The sequence below is a fragment of the Podarcis bocagei genome (genome assembly GCF_964188305.1).
Source record: "Podarcis bocagei genome assembly, chromosome: 12".
Taxonomy (NCBI): Eukaryota; Metazoa; Chordata; class Lepidosauria; order Squamata; family Lacertidae; genus Podarcis; species Podarcis bocagei.
In genome coordinates, this window is record NC_138137.1 from 60003071 (window position 1) to 60024087 (window position 21017).

The 21017-nt window shown below is 47.5% G+C and overlaps 3 protein-coding genes across 4 annotated transcripts in view; 2 read left to right on the top strand and 1 right to left on the bottom strand.

Moving 5' to 3' along the window:
• The window catches only part of LOC308569508 (uncharacterized protein), an 87727-nt gene extending 78319 nt beyond the window's left edge, over positions 1 to 9408 (bottom strand). Inside the window, exon 1 of the mRNA XM_081163486.1 lies at positions 9022 to 9408. The gene's annotated coding sequence lies outside the window, so the exon portion shown is untranslated. The remainder of the gene's footprint in view (positions 1 to 9021) is intronic.
• The window catches only part of LOC308569695 (GTPase IMAP family member 2-like), a 103401-nt gene extending 84200 nt beyond the window's left edge, over positions 1 to 19201 (top strand). Inside the window, exons 1-3 of one of the 2 annotated variants that reach the window (XM_081163937.1) lie at positions 15700 to 15834; positions 17434 to 17458; positions 18334 to 19201. In XM_081163937.1, the coding sequence (XP_081020063.1) occupies positions 17440 to 17458; positions 18334 to 19091 (777 nt within the window). In that variant the 5' untranslated portion in view covers positions 15700 to 15834; positions 17434 to 17439 and the 3' untranslated portion in view covers positions 19092 to 19201. Of the gene's footprint in view, positions 1 to 15699; positions 15835 to 17433; positions 17459 to 18333 lie in introns of those variants that run through there. The other variant, XM_081163938.1, reaches the window with a different exon arrangement.
• On the top strand, positions 2699 to 7130 carry GIMAP8 (GTPase, IMAP family member 8). The gene is made up of 5 exons (XM_081163684.1): positions 2699 to 2780; positions 3437 to 3637; positions 4282 to 4998; positions 5690 to 6459; positions 6987 to 7130. The coding sequence occupies exons 1-5, from the start codon at positions 2720 to 2722 to the stop codon at positions 7092 to 7094; spliced, it is 1857 nt and encodes a 618-aa protein (XP_081019810.1). The 5' UTR covers positions 2699 to 2719; the 3' UTR covers positions 7095 to 7130.
• Positions 19202 to 21017: the final 1816 nt, after the last annotated feature.

Genomic DNA, 21017 nt, shown 5'->3' on the forward strand with positions numbered 1-21017 from the left:
CCTCTGTTGGTTCTGGACGAGTGCCTGACCTCTGGTTCTGTGACCACATCAACTTCTTCATCCTCCTCCAACGCAGGCATGTCCCCATCTGAGTCCTCATCTTCGTCTCTGGTGGCGCCAGGGTTCTGGTTCTCCGCGTCTTCTGGTGCGTCGCCTGTAGGGGGCGCTGTAACACTCGAAGGCAGATAGTTACTTCGTGGGGTCTCAAAAGGGAAATATACAAACTCTTGAGTCCTTTCTGACTCATCTGAAGAATCCACAACAGTGTTCTTAGTGTCTACTTTTCCATATTCATCAAAATAAACCGCATGGTATGCATTTGTCTTACCAGTTTGTAAGTCCATAATTCTGTATCCTTTGCCTCCAGAGGCACATCCCACAAGGATACCTGCTTTTGCCCTGGAGTCAAGCTTGCGTCTGTGTTCCTTGGGCACGTGGAAGTAACACGGACTTCCAAACACACGTATGTGCGACAGATTGGGAGCTTTCCCATGCCAAAGTTCAAATGGTGTGCGCTCTGCACCTTTAGTTGGCAGTCTATTCTGCAAATAGACCGACGTGTATACTCCTTCGGCCCATAGCTTCTGTGGCAAACATGCATCCTTTAGCATGCACCTTGTCATGTCCATAATGGACCTAAACTTTCTCTCAGCAATGGCATTCTGCTGTGGTGTGTAAGGAATTGTGGTTACGTGTGCAATTCCTTCCTTGGCCAGGAGAGCCTGCATTTCATTTGAGCAGTATTCACCTCCATTGTCGCTCATTAACACAGCTGGAGCTCTCTGGAATTTGTTCTTGACCATGGCAATGTATTCCTGGAGCTTGTCCACTGTCTCACGCTTCTCTTTGAGGAAATATACAACACAAAATCTTGAAAAGTCATCCAGAAATATTAAAATATATCTATTCTTTCCCAGTGAGGGAACATTCATGGGTTCACATAAGTCAGTGTGCACTATGTCAAGCACTTTGTTGCTTCTTTGTTCTGCACAACGTGGAAATGAAGGTTTTACAGCCTTCTCAGTAATGCAGCTTATGCACTTTGCTGGAGCTTTGTTGCTCTGCTTTACCTGCAAACCTCTTACAAGATTTCTTTTCTGTAGATCCAGAATGACGTTGGTGTCCCTGTGTCCAAGCCTTCTGTGCCACAGGTCCAGATCTGCTTCATCCTTCTGGCTGGAATGTGCCACTTTTGCAGACTGATTCTCTGAAAGATCAAGCTCATATACACCATTTATTAGCTTTGCTTGAGCAAACACTTTGCCATTTCTAGCCACTTTACATTCTCCATTTCCAAATGTGACCTGGAAACTTTTCTTATCCAAAGTGGACACACTGATTAGATTGCAGCTCAGCTCTGGAACATACAAAACTCTAGAGATTGTGTTCTCAATGCATTCATTGTTTATATTGCATTTCAGGCTCATGGAACCTGCACCTTTTGCTTTAACAATGTTGCCATCTGCAATCTCAATTTCAGATCCTTCTTCATCATTTATTTCATTAATCTCATTAAAATAGTCCTTTTTATATGAAAAAATGTGAACTGGCACCTGAATCTAAAATCCATTTATTACGTTTATTTTCACGATTCTGGACAGCTAAATTCCTTTCTTGCAGTAACCATGTGCATTCACATTTCCCCTTCTTTTCCCCTTTTGGCTGAAAGGGGTGGGGTTTCTTTGCTTTAGGAGCTCTGCAGTTCTTTGCAATGTGTCCTTCTTTGTTACAATTGAAGCAGATCACCTTCTTAGGCATCTCTTTGGACTTTGTACATTGCCTAGATGCATAACTGCTGTCCTTGCTTCTAGCATTTCTCACTGGAGATTCAGCTCTATCTCTGCATTCTTCTTTTAAATAACCAATCAAGTCTTTAAAAGTCAGACCTTGTCTATGAGCCATCAAACTTACAAATGCGCTAAAGTGTGGTCCAAGTGATGATAACAAAAATGCTATCTTTGTATCCTCATCAAAAGCTTTGGGAGTCAGATCAATTCTTTGAATAATCTCAGTAAACTTGTTGATGTGCTCTGTGAATTCCTCTTTTGAATTCATCCTCAATCTGGTTAATTTACACACCAAGTTTCTGAAGCTGTTTATGCTAGATTCTCCATACACGCGCTCAATATCTCAAGATTTGAGATGCATCATCTGTACTATTTATTAATGATAGCTGCTCATCATGAAGTCCACTCAAAATTATGTGTCTAGCTTTGCTGTTCATGTGTTTCCAAGCACTTATCTTGGCTAAATCTCCCTCAGTCGATCCCGTGGGCTGAGGCTTTAAAGCTTCCAAAATATGCTTATAATCTAAACACGCTATCAAGCGCTGCTTCCAGTGCATGAAATTATACTCATTCAGCACAGGCATTCCTAGCCTTGCATCACTATCAAAAGCTGCTCTAGCCATCTTAAAATCCAAAATTTGAAAATTCTTCAAAATTTCAAAATCAAAATCTCAAAAATACAAAACAATTCTTCACTGCCTTGGGTCACTGTGAACTCTGAGGGAAGGGGGCGTTGCTTAATCCCCACTGCACAATGGAACAAAGGACCATGTGCTTACCAGGAAGTTAACTCAGAAAAATACTACTCAACTCAAAATCACAATCTAATGCAATCCTTCAAAAATACACAGAAATATGCAATACTGGGGCCACTAACCCTTTGTGGGAATGTTCTGGGGTGCAGGAGAGGATCGACAAGGAGCGCAGCTGAAATGAAACCAGAGGAAGAGGCAATGGACACAGATGAAGGAGGACTAAATGAATTCCCTGAAGGTAGAATCAAATTATGATTCTGAAGCAATTAGAGACCTCCCTGGGTTGAGTTTCCCAAGGTAGCCCTTCCTTAAAGAGACCCACCAAATACCTGCTCTTCTTCTTTGTACAAGGAAGAGCCCAAAGGAGAGCAGAATCCTGCACCTAGAAGGGGGTGGCTCTGTAACCTGCTAACATTTTGCAAACTATGGAGATGGGTGCAAGAGTTTGCTTGCTTTATGCAATTCAGCACATGAGACCTATGCAGGCATTTGATTCACACATGCATACCATGTGCCCAGCATCCCAATGGTGGGAAATTCCGGGTCATTGGGGCTCCTGGTTGTGGGGTGGCTTCTAATTGTGTTTGGCTGAATGTGCTTAGAAGCCCCTTCAGACCCTGTTTCATAATGTCCAGAGTGGAGTCAGTGCTAGCCAGGACACAGGCAGATGGACATCTGCGTTCTTCCTCCTGGCTACATATGGGAGAATCTCTTAAGTTTTGACTTCTCTCTCCTTCTCACTTTCCCCAATTATTAAGCACAGCTCTCCACATTTCAACATATACTCTAGTATATGTATTTTAGTACACCTTACTTGGCTGGAAAACTGCACTAATAAATTCAGAGAAATGTGGATTTCAATGGATGGTTGTTTTGGTTTGAATATTGTTTCAGAAAGTTTGAATCGGATCACCAGGGGAAGAGACTCCACAATCGCATCCTCACCACTGGGAAGCCCTGGCCACACCACGTCACTGGGGCACCCTGAGCCTCCCCAACCAATAGGACAGGAAGAAAGGAACCCCCTGCCAATCCCAGGAGGATCTGGGGCAAATGATGGAGGGAGAAGTGCTCCAAGGAACCCCTTGGCCCCAGGTCAGTTTGGCCTTGAGAGGCATGGATAACACCTTAAATGGCATTCAGACAGCCCTGGATGGTGCTTCAGTTGACACCGAGAGATTATCCACACTTACATTTTACCTACCACATTCCAGGCACACATCCATGATTTTAAACTGTGTCCGAGATTGTTCATTTGTTTGTTTGTTGCCATGAGGTTTCCCCACAACAACTGACTGTCTAAAGCTGAATCAAAGCAAATGCCATAGAATCATAGAATTGGAAGGGAGCCCCATCGCCATCTAGTCCCAACCCCCGGCAATGCAGGAATCTCAGCTCAAGCATCCATGACAGACGGCCATCCAACCTCTGCTTAAAAACCTCCAAGGAAGGAGAGCCCCTCACCTCCCAAGGGAGACCGTTCCACTGTCAAGCAGCTCTTGCCCTCAGAAAGTTTTTCCTGCTGTTTAGTTGGAATCTCCTTCCTTGTAACTTGTAACATCAATTCAGGTTTCCCAAGGGTCGACATTTGCTCTGATTCATCTTTAAAGAGCAGGTTTTCTTGGGGAAACCAAGACCAGGTCATTGGACACAGAGCTATAACCTGAGGACTGTGACTGGGAAGCATGGAGGAAAGGGAAGTGTGATTGATATGAACATCCCTTATTCCTTCCCAACAGAGCCTGGGAACCTGAGTCTCTCCCACAAGGATTCCGAACTGCGGGTTGTTCTTGTCGGGAAGTCTGGCGGAGGCAGAAGTGCCACAGGAAACTCCCTTCTGGGGGAGAAGACCTTTGAGTCCAAACTCTCCCCAAAGCCAGTGACCCAGACATGCAGGGGAGAGGTCCGAGCAGAGAAGTGGAAGGGGAAAAAAGTAGTCGTCATTGACACTCCGGACATTTTTGATGCTCAAACACAGCATGATATTCTGGAAGTCCAGAAGTGCCTCTCTCTCTGTGAGCCAGGTCCCCATGCCCTGGTGTTTGTGACGCAGGCCGGTCGCTTCACCGAGGAAGATGCTGTGGCCGCCAAGAGGGTGGAGGAGGTCTTTGGCCCAGAGGCCACAAAGTACATGATTGTCTTGTTCACCCGCAAAGAAGACCTAGAGAAAGAAAGCCTAGAGGAGTACATAGAGCTCTCTGGAAACAGAGCCCTGCAGGATTTGGTGAGGAAGTGCAAGGGCCATTGCTGCGCTTTCAGCAACAGAGAGACGGGAGAGGAAAGGGCCAGCCAGGCGGAAGAGCTGCTGGTGAAAATCGAGCAGATGATGATGGACAACCAGAACAAGCCTTTCCTTGAGCTGTTTCCAAGAGGATCGACAAGGAGTGCAGACAAAATGAAAGCAGAGGAAGAGGCAATGGACACAGACAAAGGAGGACCAAGTGTATTCCATGAAGGTAGTCAATTTATGATTCTGGAGCAGTTATAGATCTCCCTGAGTTGAGTTTCCCAAGGTAGCCCTTCCTTAAAGAGACCCACCAAATACCTGCTCTTCTTCTTTGTACAAGGAAGAGCCCAAAGGCAGAAGAATTCTGCACCCATAAGGGGGTGGCTCTGTAATGTGCAAACATTTTGCAAATTATGGAGATGGGTGGAAGAGTTAGCTTGCTTTGTGCAATCCACCGCATGAATTCTGGTGTATTTGGAGGGGAGGGATTTGAGTGATGGTGGAGGGAGAAAGGCAATGTCTACTGTATTACGAATTTAGGATAACCCTGGAGCTGAGTCCTGCCAAAGGCCCCTCAAGCACAGCATTCTGTTACATAGAACAGAGGAACCTGCCTTGTACTGAGCTGAGTACTGCCTACACTGATTGGCAGGAGCTCTTCAGAGTTCCAGGCAGGAGATTCTCCCAGCCCTGCCCTACAAATACTGCATTCTCTTCCCTCCCTCCCTGTAGTGTTAACAAATTAACAAACCTCTCTTGCAAGACATTCTCACACTTTTCATCCAAAAGACAGGATGGAGCATAATATGGACTTGTGCAGTAGGAGAAATTCCTCCTTGTGATGCATTTTAAAATACCGTGTGGACAAAATTTCAGTGACACTCTTAATAGTGTTAACGTTCCTTATTCCTTCCCAACAGAGCCTGGGAATGTGAGTCGATCCCACAAGGATTCCGAACTGCGGGTTGTTCTTGTCGGGAAGACGGGAGGAGGGAGAAGTGCCACAGGAAACTCCCTTCTGGGGAAGAAGACCTTTGAGTCCAAACTCTCCCCAAAGCCAGTGACCCAGACATGCAGCAGAGAAGTCCGGGCAGAGAAGTGGAAGGGGAAACAAGTAGTTGTCATTGACACTCCAGCCATTTTTGATGCTTGTCCTCAAACACAGCATGATATTCTGGAAGTCCAGAAGTGCCTCTCTCTCTGTGAGCCAGGTCCCCATGCCCTGGTGTTTGTGACGCAGGCCGGTCGTTACACCGAGGAAGACACTGTGGCCGTGAAGAGGGTGGAGGAGGTCTTTGGCCCAGAGGCCACAAAGTACATGATCGTCTTGTTCACCCGCAAGGAAGACCTAGAGAAAGAAAGCCTAGAGGAGTACATAGAGTTCTCTGGAAACCGACCTCTTCAGGATTTGGTGAGGAAATGCAAGGGCCATTGCTGCGCTTTCAACAACAGAGAGACGGGAGAGGAAAGGGCCAGCCAGGCGGAAGAGCTACTGTCCCTGATTGAGAAGGTGGTTCAGGAGAACGGGGACCAGCCGTATCTCAAGCCGCGTCCGATGGAGATGTCAGTGAGGTCAGATGGAAGGAATCCTGGGGAGACTTCAAAGCAAACAGCAGCAGGGGAACCAGTGGAAGATGAAATGAATGCTGGAGAAATCCCTGAAGGGCAGCAGCAGAAGAAATCAAAGAAGGTAGGGTACAAAGAATGAGAATGGGGCCCCTGTCTTTTCCAATTGCTGATGACTTACATGGTAGACAAATTCCAGCTTGGAAAAGGAGGATGGAACAGGGTTGTTTTCAGTTGCTCCAGAGGGTAAGAGCTGAACAAGCAGCTTGAAAGAACAAGGAAAAGGGATCTAGACCAAACATCAGGAAGAACTTTATGGTCCTGGGGAAGAATTTATTAATTTAATGCATTTATATCTCACCTTTATATCCGTGGGACTCAAGGTGGCACAAGTGGTTCTCCCCCCCCCCCTTTATTTAATCTCCACAAGAATGCTATTTCTATTTCATTAGAGGTTTTTAAGCAGAGTCGGGGGGGCTCCCTATTGAGAGGTTGCAGAAGCATTGGGCTAGATGACGTTTGAGGTCCTTCCCATGAGCTTAAGGGGGGGTTAAATTCTTGCTTATTTGAGAACCCCCCCTTCCCCTTGACATCTTTTCCCCTTTCTCTTGACGCCACACCAATCACTTACCCCGGATTTGTTTCCAACAGGCATTTAGTTCTGTCATGGGCTCCCTTCGTTCGTACCTTGTCCCAGAATCCGGAGAAGCTTCCAAAGAAGGCAGAGGAGGAGCAGGAAGATCTCATCCTCCAATGTAAACGGAAGCAGTGTCATCAATAAACACAGCAGGATAATTTGCGTTCTCCCATCATTATTGCAAGTCCTCCGTGTGGCACTATTTCATGACCTTCATCCCCCTTGACTTCTCAACCTCCTTAAGCCTAAAGTGGGTTTCACATTTTGGATCCAGGGAATTCTGTGGCTTATACACACTTCCTCTTCTTTTGCTGCCTCTCCACAGGAAACCCTCTCCTTGGCGCTCAGTTGGAGCAAATGTCAATCCTCTTTCCTAAGGATTGATGTTTGCTCTGATTTAGAGCAGAAGAGGGGGTGTTCCATCGGAGAGGAGTGTGAAAAGGCGGGGGGGGACCTCTCAGACCGGTGCTTTCTAGGGACGGGATTGAAAGGGTGGACAAGCCCAGTGTGCGGTAAATAAATCAAGAATCCTGTTTTAAAGTCATCCATGTTGGTGGCCATCAATATAAGCTTATTGTTCATATGTTGAATTGGATATATTTGGGGGCGCCAACATCTTTTAAATGCTTGGAGCCTCTAAAACCCTCTCAGGCCCTGGCAGTGGGCATGGGGAGTTCAGTGGCTGTTTGTGTGCACCAGGGGAAGGTGTCGAGGGCACAATTGTGCCCCTGGGAAACATACTGGCAGCTGCTGGTCTATGAGGCCAGGCTCCAAGGCAGCTGGAACATCCTTTTCTGCCCTTTCTGAGATCACTTAGCTCTTTCTGTCTCAGCAATGGACACCTGGTATCCGCTGCACACCTGATGCTTCTCATTTCCTTTCCCCCTCCCCTCTCAATAAGTTGACATGACTCCTACTTAGCCGCTTTGAGACTCCTGAAGGGGAGTGAAAGGCGGGATATCAAATCCAAACTCTTCTTCTTCTTCTTCTACTTTCTCCTGCTTCCTCTCATTGGTAACACAGATTGAGAAATGCTCCTGAGTTACCTTTTCAAGGACCCCGGAAGAACTGGGGGGGGGGGGAGTGTGTGTTTACACTCCTCACTCCTCTGACTGAGTCCCAGTTTTGTCATGGCAGCTTATCAAACGGCGTATTGAGTGTTGTGGCACAGCCCTGCTACGGTATATTTCTCCTGGTTTCCTTCCGTTCTCACTGTCACCCAATTCACTTTTCCTGCTATTCTGTATTCCATCTGATAACCTTTCCATAGGCTGTTGGCCTAAACGTAAGCTGAACACTGTGGGGGTTGATTTTGTGGGAAGGTTTACTTTATTTTTTAAAAACAATATTTTTATGAAACAATTTCAACACAACCAATCATCAATCCACATAATCAATTACATTATTTCCCCACTTTCCCCACTCCCTCTCCCCCCCACCAATGACTTCCCTCAGCTCCCCTCTCTGATTTCTTTACACATATTGTTCTCTGCATGTTATAAAATTGTGCATATCCTTACCTTATCTATCTTGTGTTCAACTAATAAATTTGTGAATGTTTATTCAAAACCTGCCAATGAGTTCTGCTCATTTTGTTTTCTTTTTAGGTAATTTGTAAAAAGTTCCCATACTTCCTTGAAGTCACAATTGTCCTTTTCACGCAGTTTGTATCTCAATTTGGCCAGTTCCACATAGCTTATCAGTTTTTCTTGCCCCTGTTCTTTCGTTGGGATTTCCTCATTCTTCCATCCTTGTGCTATCAAGACTCTTGCCGCTGTTGTTGCATACATAAATAAGTTCTTTATTTTCCTTGGCAGGTCTTGTCCTACAATTCCTAACAGGAAGGTTTACTTTAGCAGAGTTAAACAATCCCCTTTATAAGTTTATGCAGTGATCAGCTTGCACTGACTCATCTGAGTTCTACTAATAAAGATGCCTCCTGGTTAAAAATCCCTTTGAATCCCTCTTAAAGAATACACACACGAATCTGATTCAAGTTAATATAAAACTATTTTACTCTCAGATTCATTCAGGTTTACAGAACTGTACCTGAAGGCAGGCTTAGGTTACATATCAAGCAAATAAACTAGACTAGAGGGAAGCTGGTCCTAAGGTGAGTGCAACTGAGCAGTTATCTTTCAAAAATACCAGCAACCGACAAACTGGTTGTCGCAGCAACCGGTTAGAACACGGAGGCCGTTAGTCCTCTGTCGGAATGTTGCACTTGACTGCAGCTTCCATCCTACAGATTTCACCAATAAGCGCCTTGGAGGGCATCACCCTTGCCTTCCCTCCTGGCCAAATAAGATTGTCTTCCATGAACACGGTCTCAACAGTGTGTCCATAAGTGACTGTGGAGGCCAATTCTGGATCCACACACAGGGGTGTAGAAAGGGGGGTGCAGGGGGTGTGACTCAACCTGGGTGTCACCCTGACGGGGGGGTGTGTGTGACAAAATGGCGGGCGGCACTAGTCACTGCAGGGCCGGCAGAGCGCACAAGCCATGAGTCTTGGCGTCTACAGGCTCCCTGCTGTAGGGCGGCTGAGGCCCCACTGTGGGACCCATAGGGACAGCATGGGACAGCACGGCATGGGGCGTGTGGCACCCATAGGGATGGGGGGCGTGGTGCCCATGGGGGTGGCATGCGAGGCAGAGCACCCCACCCCTTTGGGCACTGCGCCCTGCCCCTATGGGCGCCCCAGGTGCCTGAGAGGCTTCCTCCGCTGCTGTCCACACATCCTTCCACAGCAGAGACATAGGTTTCTGGGTGGGAACTGATCACGATGAGCGTTGCCAAACCTGCCTTTCTCTTAGCTTTTTTCTCCCTTTTGTCCTGAGTTTGTGCTTCTTCAAAGTCCATGACGCTTTTGGTAAAGGCTGTTCTCCAACTGGAGCTCTCCCAGGTCAGTGTTGTGGGAATGTTCAGGGGGGCAGAAGAGGATATATTGTTTAGTAATATCCTTCCTAACTTGTGCTGGCAAGTTCTATAACTTAGCAGAGTTTTAACATTCCCCTTTAAACGCACAGTGGTTAGCTTGGTTGCAAGCTTGTTTAAGCTTCTCAATATAGATTCCTGGTAAGTCCTCCTTATTTCCCTCTTAAAAGAATAGACACCACACAATCTTTTGTAAGGAATATAAAATAAGCTGAAAGCCAACTGAGCATCTCTAGCTAAAAAGAGCTGCTGCTCCAATGAAGGAGGAAGTCGAAGAGAGAGCGGGTGGGCGGGCGGGCTGCGTGCCTGGTCCCTTTGTCACCTGGACAGGTAAGGTCATGCCCACCTCCAGTCACACGCAAGAGGAAGGATGCTCCAACCCAGGAGGAAACAGGAAGTTTTTGACTGGCTGGAACAAACATCCCCTTACATGTCCACTCTAGGAAAACAAGGCGTGTTGTACTTGACTGCTACTTGTATATCACATCCCACAAATGTTTCTCAATTATCCATGCTTATGCTACATTTTTAAAGATTTGCCTTGAAAGTGTCTTTAAACCTCATTTCGCTTTCCATTGATGGGTTGGGATTAGAGTACAGTGGTACCTCGGGTTAAGAACTGAATTCATTCTGGAGGTCTGTTCTTAACATTGAAACTGTTCTTAACCTGAAGCACCACTTTATCTAATGGGGCCTCCCGCTGCTGCCGCTGCACCACTGGAGCACGATTTCTATTCTCAACCTGAAGCAAAATTCTTAACCCGAGGTAATATTTGTGGGTTAGCGGAGACTGTAACCTGAAGCGTATGTAACCCGAGGTACCACTGTAGTTGCTTTGGAAGCCCATAATCAGGCATCTAAACAACCTTTGCCTTCATGACCTCCTTAAGCCCAAACTGTATTATGTTTCTGTGGAATTCTATGGCTTATTCATACCATATTTTCCATCTATTAGACGCTGCCATATATAAGACTCCCCCCTATTTTGAGGGACTCATTGTTAAGAAAATGAGGGGAGATGGCCCAGAGTTGTTGAGCCTCTCCCCCCATTCAGCTGCGGGCAGCCGGTTGGCCGTAAGGCGCCTTCCCCCATGCCGCTGCGCATGGGAAATGATCCAGGGAGTGCTTCCCACGTGCAGCGGCATCGGGTAAGCTGCGCCACCAGCAAGTGCCCCCAGATCGCTCCCCTCTCTCTGCAGCATCTCCCCCCCACCCATGCCACTATCTGTGTATTGGACGACCCTAGTTTTTTCACATGATTTTTGTGTCAAAAAACCTCATCTAATACATTGAAAAATACGGTAATTCCTCTTGTCCTGCTGCTCCGTTTGGATTATTTCTACAGGTTACTAAATGAATAATCTCACTGTTTCATGAGTATATTTGGTTCTCTTCCTGGACCAGAATTAACCCTCAGACATGCTGCCTGCACAAGCACCACTTCCTATGAATACATGAAATTTCTTTTCTCCTGCATCAGCTCCTTGGTCCATCTCCATCTAGGAGTCATCTGTGGGAGGGACATTTTCAGAATGTCTTTACTGATATTGCTAGTGATATGTTTGCTACCCTGAACTCTGTTGGGAGAAGGGTGGATATAAATTGAACAACAACAACAGCAATTAATTACTAAATAAATAATTAAATGCTGAATATTCAAAAAAAAATGCATTGGTGGATCAAGCTACCTCTCTGAGAAGCTCACCTGTCATTACTGATCTTTCTGAGGAATATCCAATAAGCTTCTTGGGATCTGTTTGGAAGCAGTCAGCCTAGCCCTTCCCATTTGTGGGTCAGTCTCTAAAGGAATGCAGCTGGGTTGAGAAGGAGGAAAAGGCGAACCCAGGTTCTGTGAAATGCAATTCTGACATCTCTGCAGAGCTGTTTGATAAAAGAGCAGAAAGAGAGATAGCGCAGCAAGAGGCACATTTGAAAAGAAAGACCACACCAGAGGAGAAACAACTTCCTGTTTCTCAGCATCAAAATTGTATATTCAGTTGCTGGGTGGAATATTCTTTCTAACCACATGAATTCCCAGGAATGGCCAACGGCAAGAAGCTTCTGCCTCTCACTGCACTGCAATTGCCTGCAGTTGTTGAAGGGGACAACTTTCCTAAATCCAGATGCCAAGCAGAGCAATGGGGGATAGTCCCACCATGAGATAAGAGCCTAAAAGGAGCCCTACAGCTGGAACAGGCCCATGTCCCATCCAGTTGGGCATCCTGTTCTCACGTTTGTCAAGCAGATGTCCCTTAGGGAAGAAGCCCACTAGCAGGATTGGGGGGCAACAGGAGCACTCTCCCCCTCCTTGCCCCCAGTGATGGGCAACCTGCAACCTCCTCTCTGGCAGTGGAGGTGGAGCATATTGCTAGAAGCCATTGTCCTCCAGGAGTTCACCTCATCCTCTGTTAAAGCCAGCCTGTTGTTGTTGTTTAGTTGTTTAGTCGTGTCCAACTCTTCATGACCCCCTGGACCAGAGCACACCAGGCACTCCTGTCTTCCACAGCTTGGTCAAACTCATGCTGGTAGCTTCCAACCATCTCGTCCTCTGTTGCCCCCTTCTCCTTGGGCCCTCCATCTTTCCCAACATCATTCCCACCTCTTCCTAAGAGGCCGGCTCTTCTATGAGACAGACTGAGGCAGCTGCCTCAGGCAGAAAATTCTGAGGGTCGGGGAAGTGGCTAGAAATGTTTCCTAAAAGCACTCCTTTCTAGCCACTTTTCTGACCCTCAGAATTTCTCGTGGGAATTGTAGAACTACCTGAAATGTATAAAATTTTGTTTATGTACACGACTACAGCAGCAAGAATGTTACTCACCCCAAAATGGGAAGAAGCAGAAGTCCCAGAAAAAGAAGAATGGGTGCAAAAACTTACGGAATATGCAGAAATGGTGAAACTTACCAGAAGAATAAGAAATCAGGATAACAAACTTTTTATAAAAGAATAGAAATGGTTTATTGAATATTTACAGATAAATTGTAAACAGATAAAAATGTTAGCAGGATTAGTGTAATAACCTGCAGTTTTGTAAGAGTATATATTTACAGTAGATAAATGAATGAGCAAGTTAAATGAATTTGCATATGCAGAAGATATTTTTTGGGGGGATAATTTAAGGAACTGCAGACAGAGGGGGAAGGAAGTCAAAATTTGGAAATGTCAAATTGTTTGTAAAACTAATGAAATGTATAAATTTGAAACATATAAATAGAAAACTAAAAAAGAAAAAAGAAATGAGTGCCATGCGATGTGCCAGAACATTACCAGTGTTGGCTTGAGAGTCAACTCCCAATCTATTATTATTATTATTGGAGAACGTGCTGTGTGCCCTGGGCTTGGCCTTTGGCATCCTGGGCATCATCGCTGGCACCATCCTTTTCTTCAAGGCTATGAGAATGAACGGTCACAGGGGCCTCTTGTGAGTTGAACCCGTATCACTGCATGGGCTCAGAGACAAATTCACGGGAAGCCAAAGTAAGGGACGGCGGCTTTGTCATAGCAATGGGGTAGGGTGGGCCTCATCCTGCCCAGAAGCTGCTCAACCTCAATACTCCCAGCTCACCAGCTCCCTTTTCCTTCCTTTTCAGATAATAGAGGATTTGTTTCCTGACAGCCTCTTCTGCAAGGCCCTCTCAGCTCAGCTCCTTTGGCAATAGTCTCTTCTGCTATAAATCAGCTGGAAGGAGTTGCTACCTCCGTGTGCAGCTTAATAAATATTAATATTATTTATTAATAAATATTAATATTATTAATAAATAAAATATTTTTTATTTATACCCTGCCCTCCCCAGCCGAGGCCGGGCTCAGGGCAGCTAACAAGCAATAATAAAAACAAGTTGCATGAATACAACTTAAAACAAGATTAAAATACAACATTAAAATATTGAAAGATTAAAATATTAAAATGCAGACTCATCACAGGAGGAGAAAGGAAAAAGAAAGAGGGGGAGGGAATCAAATTGGCTCCAAGCCAAAGGCCAGGCGGAACAACTCTGTCTTACAGGCCCTGCGGAAAGAAATCAGATCCCGCAGGGCCCTGGTCTCCTGAGACAGAGCGTTCCACCAGGCCGGAGCCATCACTGAAAAGGCCCTGGCTCTGGCTGAGGCTAATCTAACTTCCTTAGGGCCCGGGACCTCTAGGGTGTTGCTATTTATGGACCTTAAGGTCCTCCATGGGGCATACCAGGAGAGGCGGTCCCATAGGTACGAGGGTCCTAGGCCGTGAAGGGCTTTAAAAGTCAAAAGCAGCACCTTAAATCTGACCCTGTACTCCACCGGGAGCCAGTGCAGTTTGAAAAGCACTGGGTGAATATGCTCCCATGGCAGAGACCCCGTGAGGAGCCTCGCTGCAGCATTCTGCACCCGCTGGAGTTTCTGGGACAGCTTCAAGGGCAGCCCCACATAGAGCAAATTGCAGTAGTCAAGCCTGGAGGTGACCATCGCATGGATCACTGTGGTCAGGTCGGGGTGGGAAAGGTAAGGGGCCAATCTATTCAGGTTTGATGCAGAGAATGGGAATTGCACCATCTCCTCCTTCGCCCCAGGCAGCAAAATGTCTTGGGCCGCTCCTGCCTCTGAGGATGGGAGACGGTGGCTGCAGCTGAGGGCAACAGGAGGAGGAAGGGATGCATCTGGCCCAAGGGAGCACAGAGCCATGGACCGTCTTCTGGGCAAAGGAGGACAGGACCTCGACCTTCAGCCGGTGGCTTTCCCAATGGGCACCTTTCGCCAACAGGCCATTTGGACAAAGATGGACCTGTGGGCTTGGGCCCCACTGACCTTTCCTTTCCTAGGGTTCAGCCCCCACTGCCCCCAGTCCACCCCCAATTCTCTCTGCAGATTGACATCCTCATCATCTTTTAAAAAGTGATGGGGGGAGAGGCGTCAGCATGACTTAGCTTATTGGGTTCATGAAAAGCTCCACAGCCATTTACAAGAGTCAAATACAATCCTAAAAATGCGTAAGCATAATAAACATCTCCTTAAGGGGATCGAGGGGCCCTGTGGGCGATGCCGAGCAACATCATGACATCATGCGTGTGATGCTGTGTGATGCTGCATGACATCATGCATGCGACATTGCTCAACACCTTGAATCTTCTGTCTTCTTTGGTGATCCCTCATAGCCGAGTAAGATTGTCTTCCATAAACATGGTTTTATCAGTGACTTTGGAGGCCAATTCTGGATCCACACGTCCTTCCACACTGGGGACATTGGTTTCTGGGTGGGAGTTGATCACGGCATGGATTTGCCAAGCGTGCCTTCCTCTTAGCACGTTTCTCCCTTGCATCCTGAGTTCGAGTGTCTTCAAAGCCCAGGACACCTTTGGTCAAGGCTGTTCTCCAACTGGAGCGCTCGCAGGCCAGTGTTTCCCAGTTGTCGGTGTTTATACTACATTTTTAAAGATTTGCCTTGAGCCTTTGAACCTCTTTTGTTGACCACCAGCATTACACTTTGTGAGAACACCCTGAATATTAGGAGACTTGTCCCCCTCAGCCCCTGCCAGGCATCATTCTGTGCACTTCTCAGTCTAGTATGGTGCTGATGATGTCAAGGCTGCAAGTTCGATGGGGCAGCTGCATATTCCTGCATTGCAGGGGGGCTGGACTAGATGACCCTCGGGTCCCTTCCAACTCTAGAATTCTCTGGTTCTGCGAGCCTCTCGTGCGCTCGCCTTCTCTCTAAGCTGAAAAGCGCCCGACGCCGCCACCCACCGCCCAGACCAGCTGCTGGTTCTCCAGGCATCCACTGGGGGGAATTCTTGTCCTGCTCCTTCCAAGCAGAAGAGGACCTAATTCAGCGGCTACTTTCATTTTCCCTTCGGAGAAGCAGCTCGTCTCTCGCTCCCGTTCTCTGCAGGAAAACTCAAACCGGCGTGGAAGACGACGCGGGAGGAGGAAGGATCCGCAGAAGCAGCTGAGGAGGTGAGGTCTGCTATCTGGGAAGGGCCGAGTGGTGGAGAGATGAGAGGAGGGAGAGAAGGATCTGGTTGCAAAGGGAGCCCCTGCTGCAAGAGGACCCGGGAGACGCCCCTTGTCCCGCAGCCCTGGGCAGCCTCTCCGCGCTCCTGGGCGCACCTTCCTCGCTTAGAAGCAGCTCCCTTAAATATGTCCAGACACACCAGGCTGGACCCCTGCCCTCAAGCTTCCTAGGGAGACAGCAGCTGGGTTTAGCCTGTGGAAGGATCCCTGTGGAGGATCCTTAAAGGCTGATCGACCGAGTGTGGCTTAAGAGTGCGCCCGAACTGGGGCTTCTCTTCCACCACAAACAGGAACAGGGCAGTTGCAGGGTTGTGTTTGTCAGGGACACTGTACTCCTTCTGGCGCTTGCTGAAATTATTCCTTACCCTCCCAACCATTACCCAATGAAAATAGGGACGTCCTATCCCATAATAATATCAATAGTTGTATTATTTGTACCCATCTGACTAGGTGGCCCCAGACACCCAGGGAGGCTTCCAACGTGTATATAAAAGCATAACCAAACATTAAACAGCTTCCCTATCCAGATGTCTTCTAAAAGTTGTCTGGTTACTGATCTCCTTGGCTCCTGGGTTCCGCAACTCCAGGCCCCCCAACATTTCTCCGATGATCATAGGGACATCCTAAGCCTGGATGTCTCTGTTGGTTAGAGCCAAGGTTGCAGGCTTGATCCCCGTTTGGGGCAGCTGGATATTCCTGCATTGCAGGGGGCTGGACTAGACGACTCTCGGGGTCCCTTCCAACTCCCCAATTCTATGATTCTAAGGAAAAGCGGGACGTTCTGGGATCACATCTGAAACCGGAGGCGCTTCTGTAAATCTGGGACTGTCTCTGGAACATAGGGACACTGGGAAGGCCTGTTAATCTTGGTTAGACAAGCCTATTCAGATGATTAGAAAGCTGGCGAGACTTTTAATCTGTTTTTAGCTCTTGTCATTTTAACTTTTTAACTCAGCTTTAAAGTCATTGTTAATTCTTCTTAATGGTGATTTTATCTTTTGACAAAATGCTTTGAGGTTCTTCTCTTTTTTTACAATCAAGGGGTGCATATTTTTATGAAATGAATAAATTAAGCAAACACTCCACCAGAATATAAATTTCATTATTTGAACCCCACACGCCTGACTGGGTTGCCCCAGCTACTCTGGGCGGCTTCCAACAGATCTAAACACATAGATAAAACATCCAATGTCATATAAAGCCTTATATGTTTAGACTGATGTTTGCCAGGCGCTCTCTTCAGGGTGAGGGGGGGTGTTCTTCTGCTTGCAATACGTGAAAATAATAGTTGAAATTAATAATAATAAGGTTTTTAATTGAATTCTGTTTAAGTGCCACCTGAGGAAAGAGCCACAGCGTTTGAGCACAGTTCAGAGGGCATTTCCTTTCTCATTGCTTGCAAAATTTTCTGAACATCTTTATGTCTGAAATGTGCTGTTTCTCCTTTGAGATGCCACATGTCTGAACTAGGGGTGGGGTGCTGGGTTTGCAGATGGAAGGCTGCCTGAGAAGATCATCTTGATTTCTTGCCATTTTTTTCAGGGGAAGATGGACGGGACCAGAGGAGGTAAGGAAGGGTTCCAGTGACTCAGAGGCAGATTGACTGCTTGGGGTGGGGTGGATTATTCCAGATCTATTTCACAGTAGTTTTTCACAGCACCCCCAATAACATTTATTTTATTTATTTGCAGAAAAAATATTGTTATACCAATGTGTAATATTTTGGGATTTGCGGAGGTGGGCGGTGCCTGGGTGGGGTGCCATCCTGACGCACATCTGCAGGAACCTGGAAAGATGCCCTCGGCTGCATCAGGCCACTGGTTCGCCCGGCTCATTCTTGCCTGCACTGACCAGAGCTTGGAAAAGGAACTAGCGCTTGTTCAAATTCAGGATGCATATCATAAATCCCTGCATATTTTACAAAAAACTAAACCATTCAGTATTCCATTATTGCATCCATCAAAACTTATTTACACTGTTGAATTTATCAGGTGTACACAAATGTTTCCCAATCTGTTCTTCTTCTGCTTTTATTTATACATGTGTACACTTTACATAAGGGACGCGGGTGGCACTGTGGGTTAAACCACAGAGCCTTGGACTTGCCGATTAGAAGGTCGGCAGTTTCCGTGCGCTGCTCTGGTTTGCCAGAAGCAGCTTATTCATGCTGGCCACATGACCCAGAAGCTGTCTGCAGACAAACGCCGGCTCTCTCGGCCAATAAAGCAAAATGAGCGCTGCAATCCCAGAGTCGGTCATGACTGGACCTAATGGTCAGGGGTCCCTTTACCTTTACCTTACGCTTTACATATGCATTCAGTCTCTCTAAGGATCAGAAAACAATATAATTCTCAACAATCACATATTAAGAGGGATCCCAGCAGAAGTGGTTGCTCTGATATTTTTGCTGACCAGCTCTTTGCTGTCTTTCAAAACCCGCAGGAAATAGGAGAGAACTGAGGATCGTCCTTGTGGGCAAGACTGGAGGCGGCAAAAGCGCCACAGGAAACAGCATCCTTGGCCAGAAGCTCTTTGATTCGAAACTTCAGGCCAGGACAACCACCTTGTCCTGCCAAAGGGCGTCCTGCACTTGGAGAGGCCATCCTGTGTCCGTGATTGACACAGCGGATATTTTGGGCACAGGAGATTGCGATGAAAGGCTGGACCAGGAGACCAAGCGCTGCCTTGACCTCTCTCAGCCTGGCCCTCACGCGCTCGTGTTTGTGACCCAGGTGGGCCGCTTCACCGCGGAGGACGAGGAGGCAGCCCAGCGAGTCCGGGAGATGTTTGGGACAGAGGCCATGAAGCACACCATCCTCTTGTTCACCCGCAAAGAAGCCTTAGAAGGCAACTCCTTGCGGGATTACGTGATGCAGTCAGATAACGAGGCTGTCCGGAAGCTGGTCCAAGAATGCGGGGGGCGCTTCTGCGCTTTTAATAACAGGGCAGCATTAGGAGAACAGGAGGACCAGGTCTCTGAGCTGATGGAGATGGTCCTGGAGATGGTCAAGGGGAATGCAAGGCCATACCTGGAGACGCCCATCATGGAGGCAGCGCTTGGATCTTACATCTGCAGGAAAAGGGCCAAGGGGGAAGGGAAAGCTCGCAAGGGTGTCAGCTACAGAAAAGTATTTATCGCCTTATGTGTGTGTGGTGCAGTGCTTTACCTGTTACATTACCATTGTAATCGTTTCTCTTAATATCTCCCCTTTAGCAAAGCTGGGGATTTTTAAAGCCAGCCCACCAACTTCCTTTGAGCTGTCAGGAGAAAAACAAACTAATTTCCTAATAAACTAATGAACAAACCAGATTGTCTGGGTGCAATGCACTAAGACTCACCTGCTTAGTATTTTATTTGCCATTGTATCAGTTGCAATGCCCCTGTGACTCTGGACAAACAGGAACAATAGAGCATGTGCTTCTCCACTTCCTATATTATAGAGACATTTGTATTAGCCTCCTCTCCCCATTACACCATAAGTACTCCAAGGTGCACTGGGGATGAGCTGGCTGGCACTGCATGATCCAGTAGTGTCATGGCATCAGCGGTCAGTCACCTTTGGGTCAGCTTACTGCTTAGGACACTGTCTGGGAAGGGAGAACCCAAGAATGACGGTGGCCAGGGTGGGTGGGCTGGCAGTGGAACAAAAAGGGGAGGTGCCATCACAATATGCTGACCTGAAGGAAGTCTTCAGTGAAAAGGAGGCAGATAGACTACCCCCTCCCCCACAGGCCCTTTGACTGCCAAATCAACTTACTCCCAGGGGCTCAGTTGCTGGTGGGTAAGCTGTATGCCATGTCCGACCGGGAGATGCAGGAGTATACTTGGAATACTGGCGGACAGCACGAGTGCTCAACCAGAGACAAATTTGATGGGCTCAGGAGTTCTCCAAGTTTTCCTTCGAGATCCGATACGTGCCGGGAGAGGAAAACGTAAGAGCAGATGCTCTCTCCCAGAAACCGGAGTACATGGAAGGAGAGGGACTGCCGGAGATCCGACAGGTGTTTCCCGAGGACCGATGGGTGTGGGGGGGAGCGTTGGTTGGGAAACGAGAACTGGCCAGGCTTACTAGAGACGACACATTCGCTCAAGCGAAAATCAGGGAACTCCGGGACGGAAGGGAAGACCATGGAGTGTTTGAGGAAAAAGAAGGGCTACTGTACTATAAGGGGGCACTGTATGTACCGGGGAAAACTTGAGGGGGAAGGTACTCAAACAACTCCACGACAACCCAACAGCTGGGCACTTTGGATAGCACAAGACCATGCTGCTCGTTACCAGGCAGTTCTGGTGGCCAAGGGTGAGGGAAGACGTACGGGAATATGTACGGGGGTGCGACCGATGCCAGAGGGCAAAGGGGGAGAGAGCTGCCCCCGCAGGGTTACTGGAACCCTTACCTATACCAGGAAGGCCCTGGGAGGTGGTGTCCATTGATTTTATGACAGATTTGCCCAAGTCAAGGGGGAAGACAGCAGTCATGGTAGTAGTCGATCTACTGACAAAAATGTGCCATTTCATAGCTTGCTCACACGTGGTGACGGCAGAGGAGACAGCCAGGTAGTTTGTGGATCGCATTTTCAGGCTGCATGGGGCTCCCTCGAGGGTAATCTCGGATCGTGGGAAACAATTTACTTCCAGGTTCTGGAGGAAGCTCATGAGCTTGCTACAGGTCGAGGTGGGCTTCTCGACGGCGAGGCACCCGGAAACCAACGGACAAGCAGAAAGAGCGAACAGTATACTCCAGCGATACCTACACTGCTACGTCAGCGAGAGACAGAACGATTGGGTAGAGAAACTAGCGTTGGCTGAATTTGCATACAATAACGCTGAACATGTGTCCATGGGAATGAGCCCGTTCATGGCCAATTATGGGTGTCACCCCAGGGCCTTCCCGGGGAGTGGGGAGGAAGGGTGGAGTGTACCCGCAGCAGAGCAGTTTGTAGAAGAAATGGAGGCCTTGCACCAGCAACTCAAGATGAACTCGGAGCGGGCCAAGGAAGTTTACAAGAGGCAGGCGGACAAGCACCGTCGGGAGGGGGAGGCCATACGGGTGGGAGACCGGGTGTGGTTGTCAACCTAAGGGTTACCCCTAAAGGGAGGGTGCAAGAAGTTGCAGCCGAGGCAG

Excerpts from the sequence above, each read along its gene's own strand:
- GIMAP8 (XM_081163684.1), top strand. The coding sequence starts at position 2,720 with ATGAAACCAGAGGAAGAGGCAATGGACACAGATGAAGGAGGACTAAAT. Across the intron at positions 2,781-3,436 it reads ACTAAATGAATTCCCTGAAG|AAAGTTTGAATCGGATCACC; the intron begins GTAGAATCAAAT and ends ATATTGTTTCAG. Across the intron at positions 3,638-4,281 it reads AAGGAACCCCTTGGCCCCAG|AGCCTGGGAACCTGAGTCTC; the intron begins GTCAGTTTGGCC and ends CCTTCCCAACAG.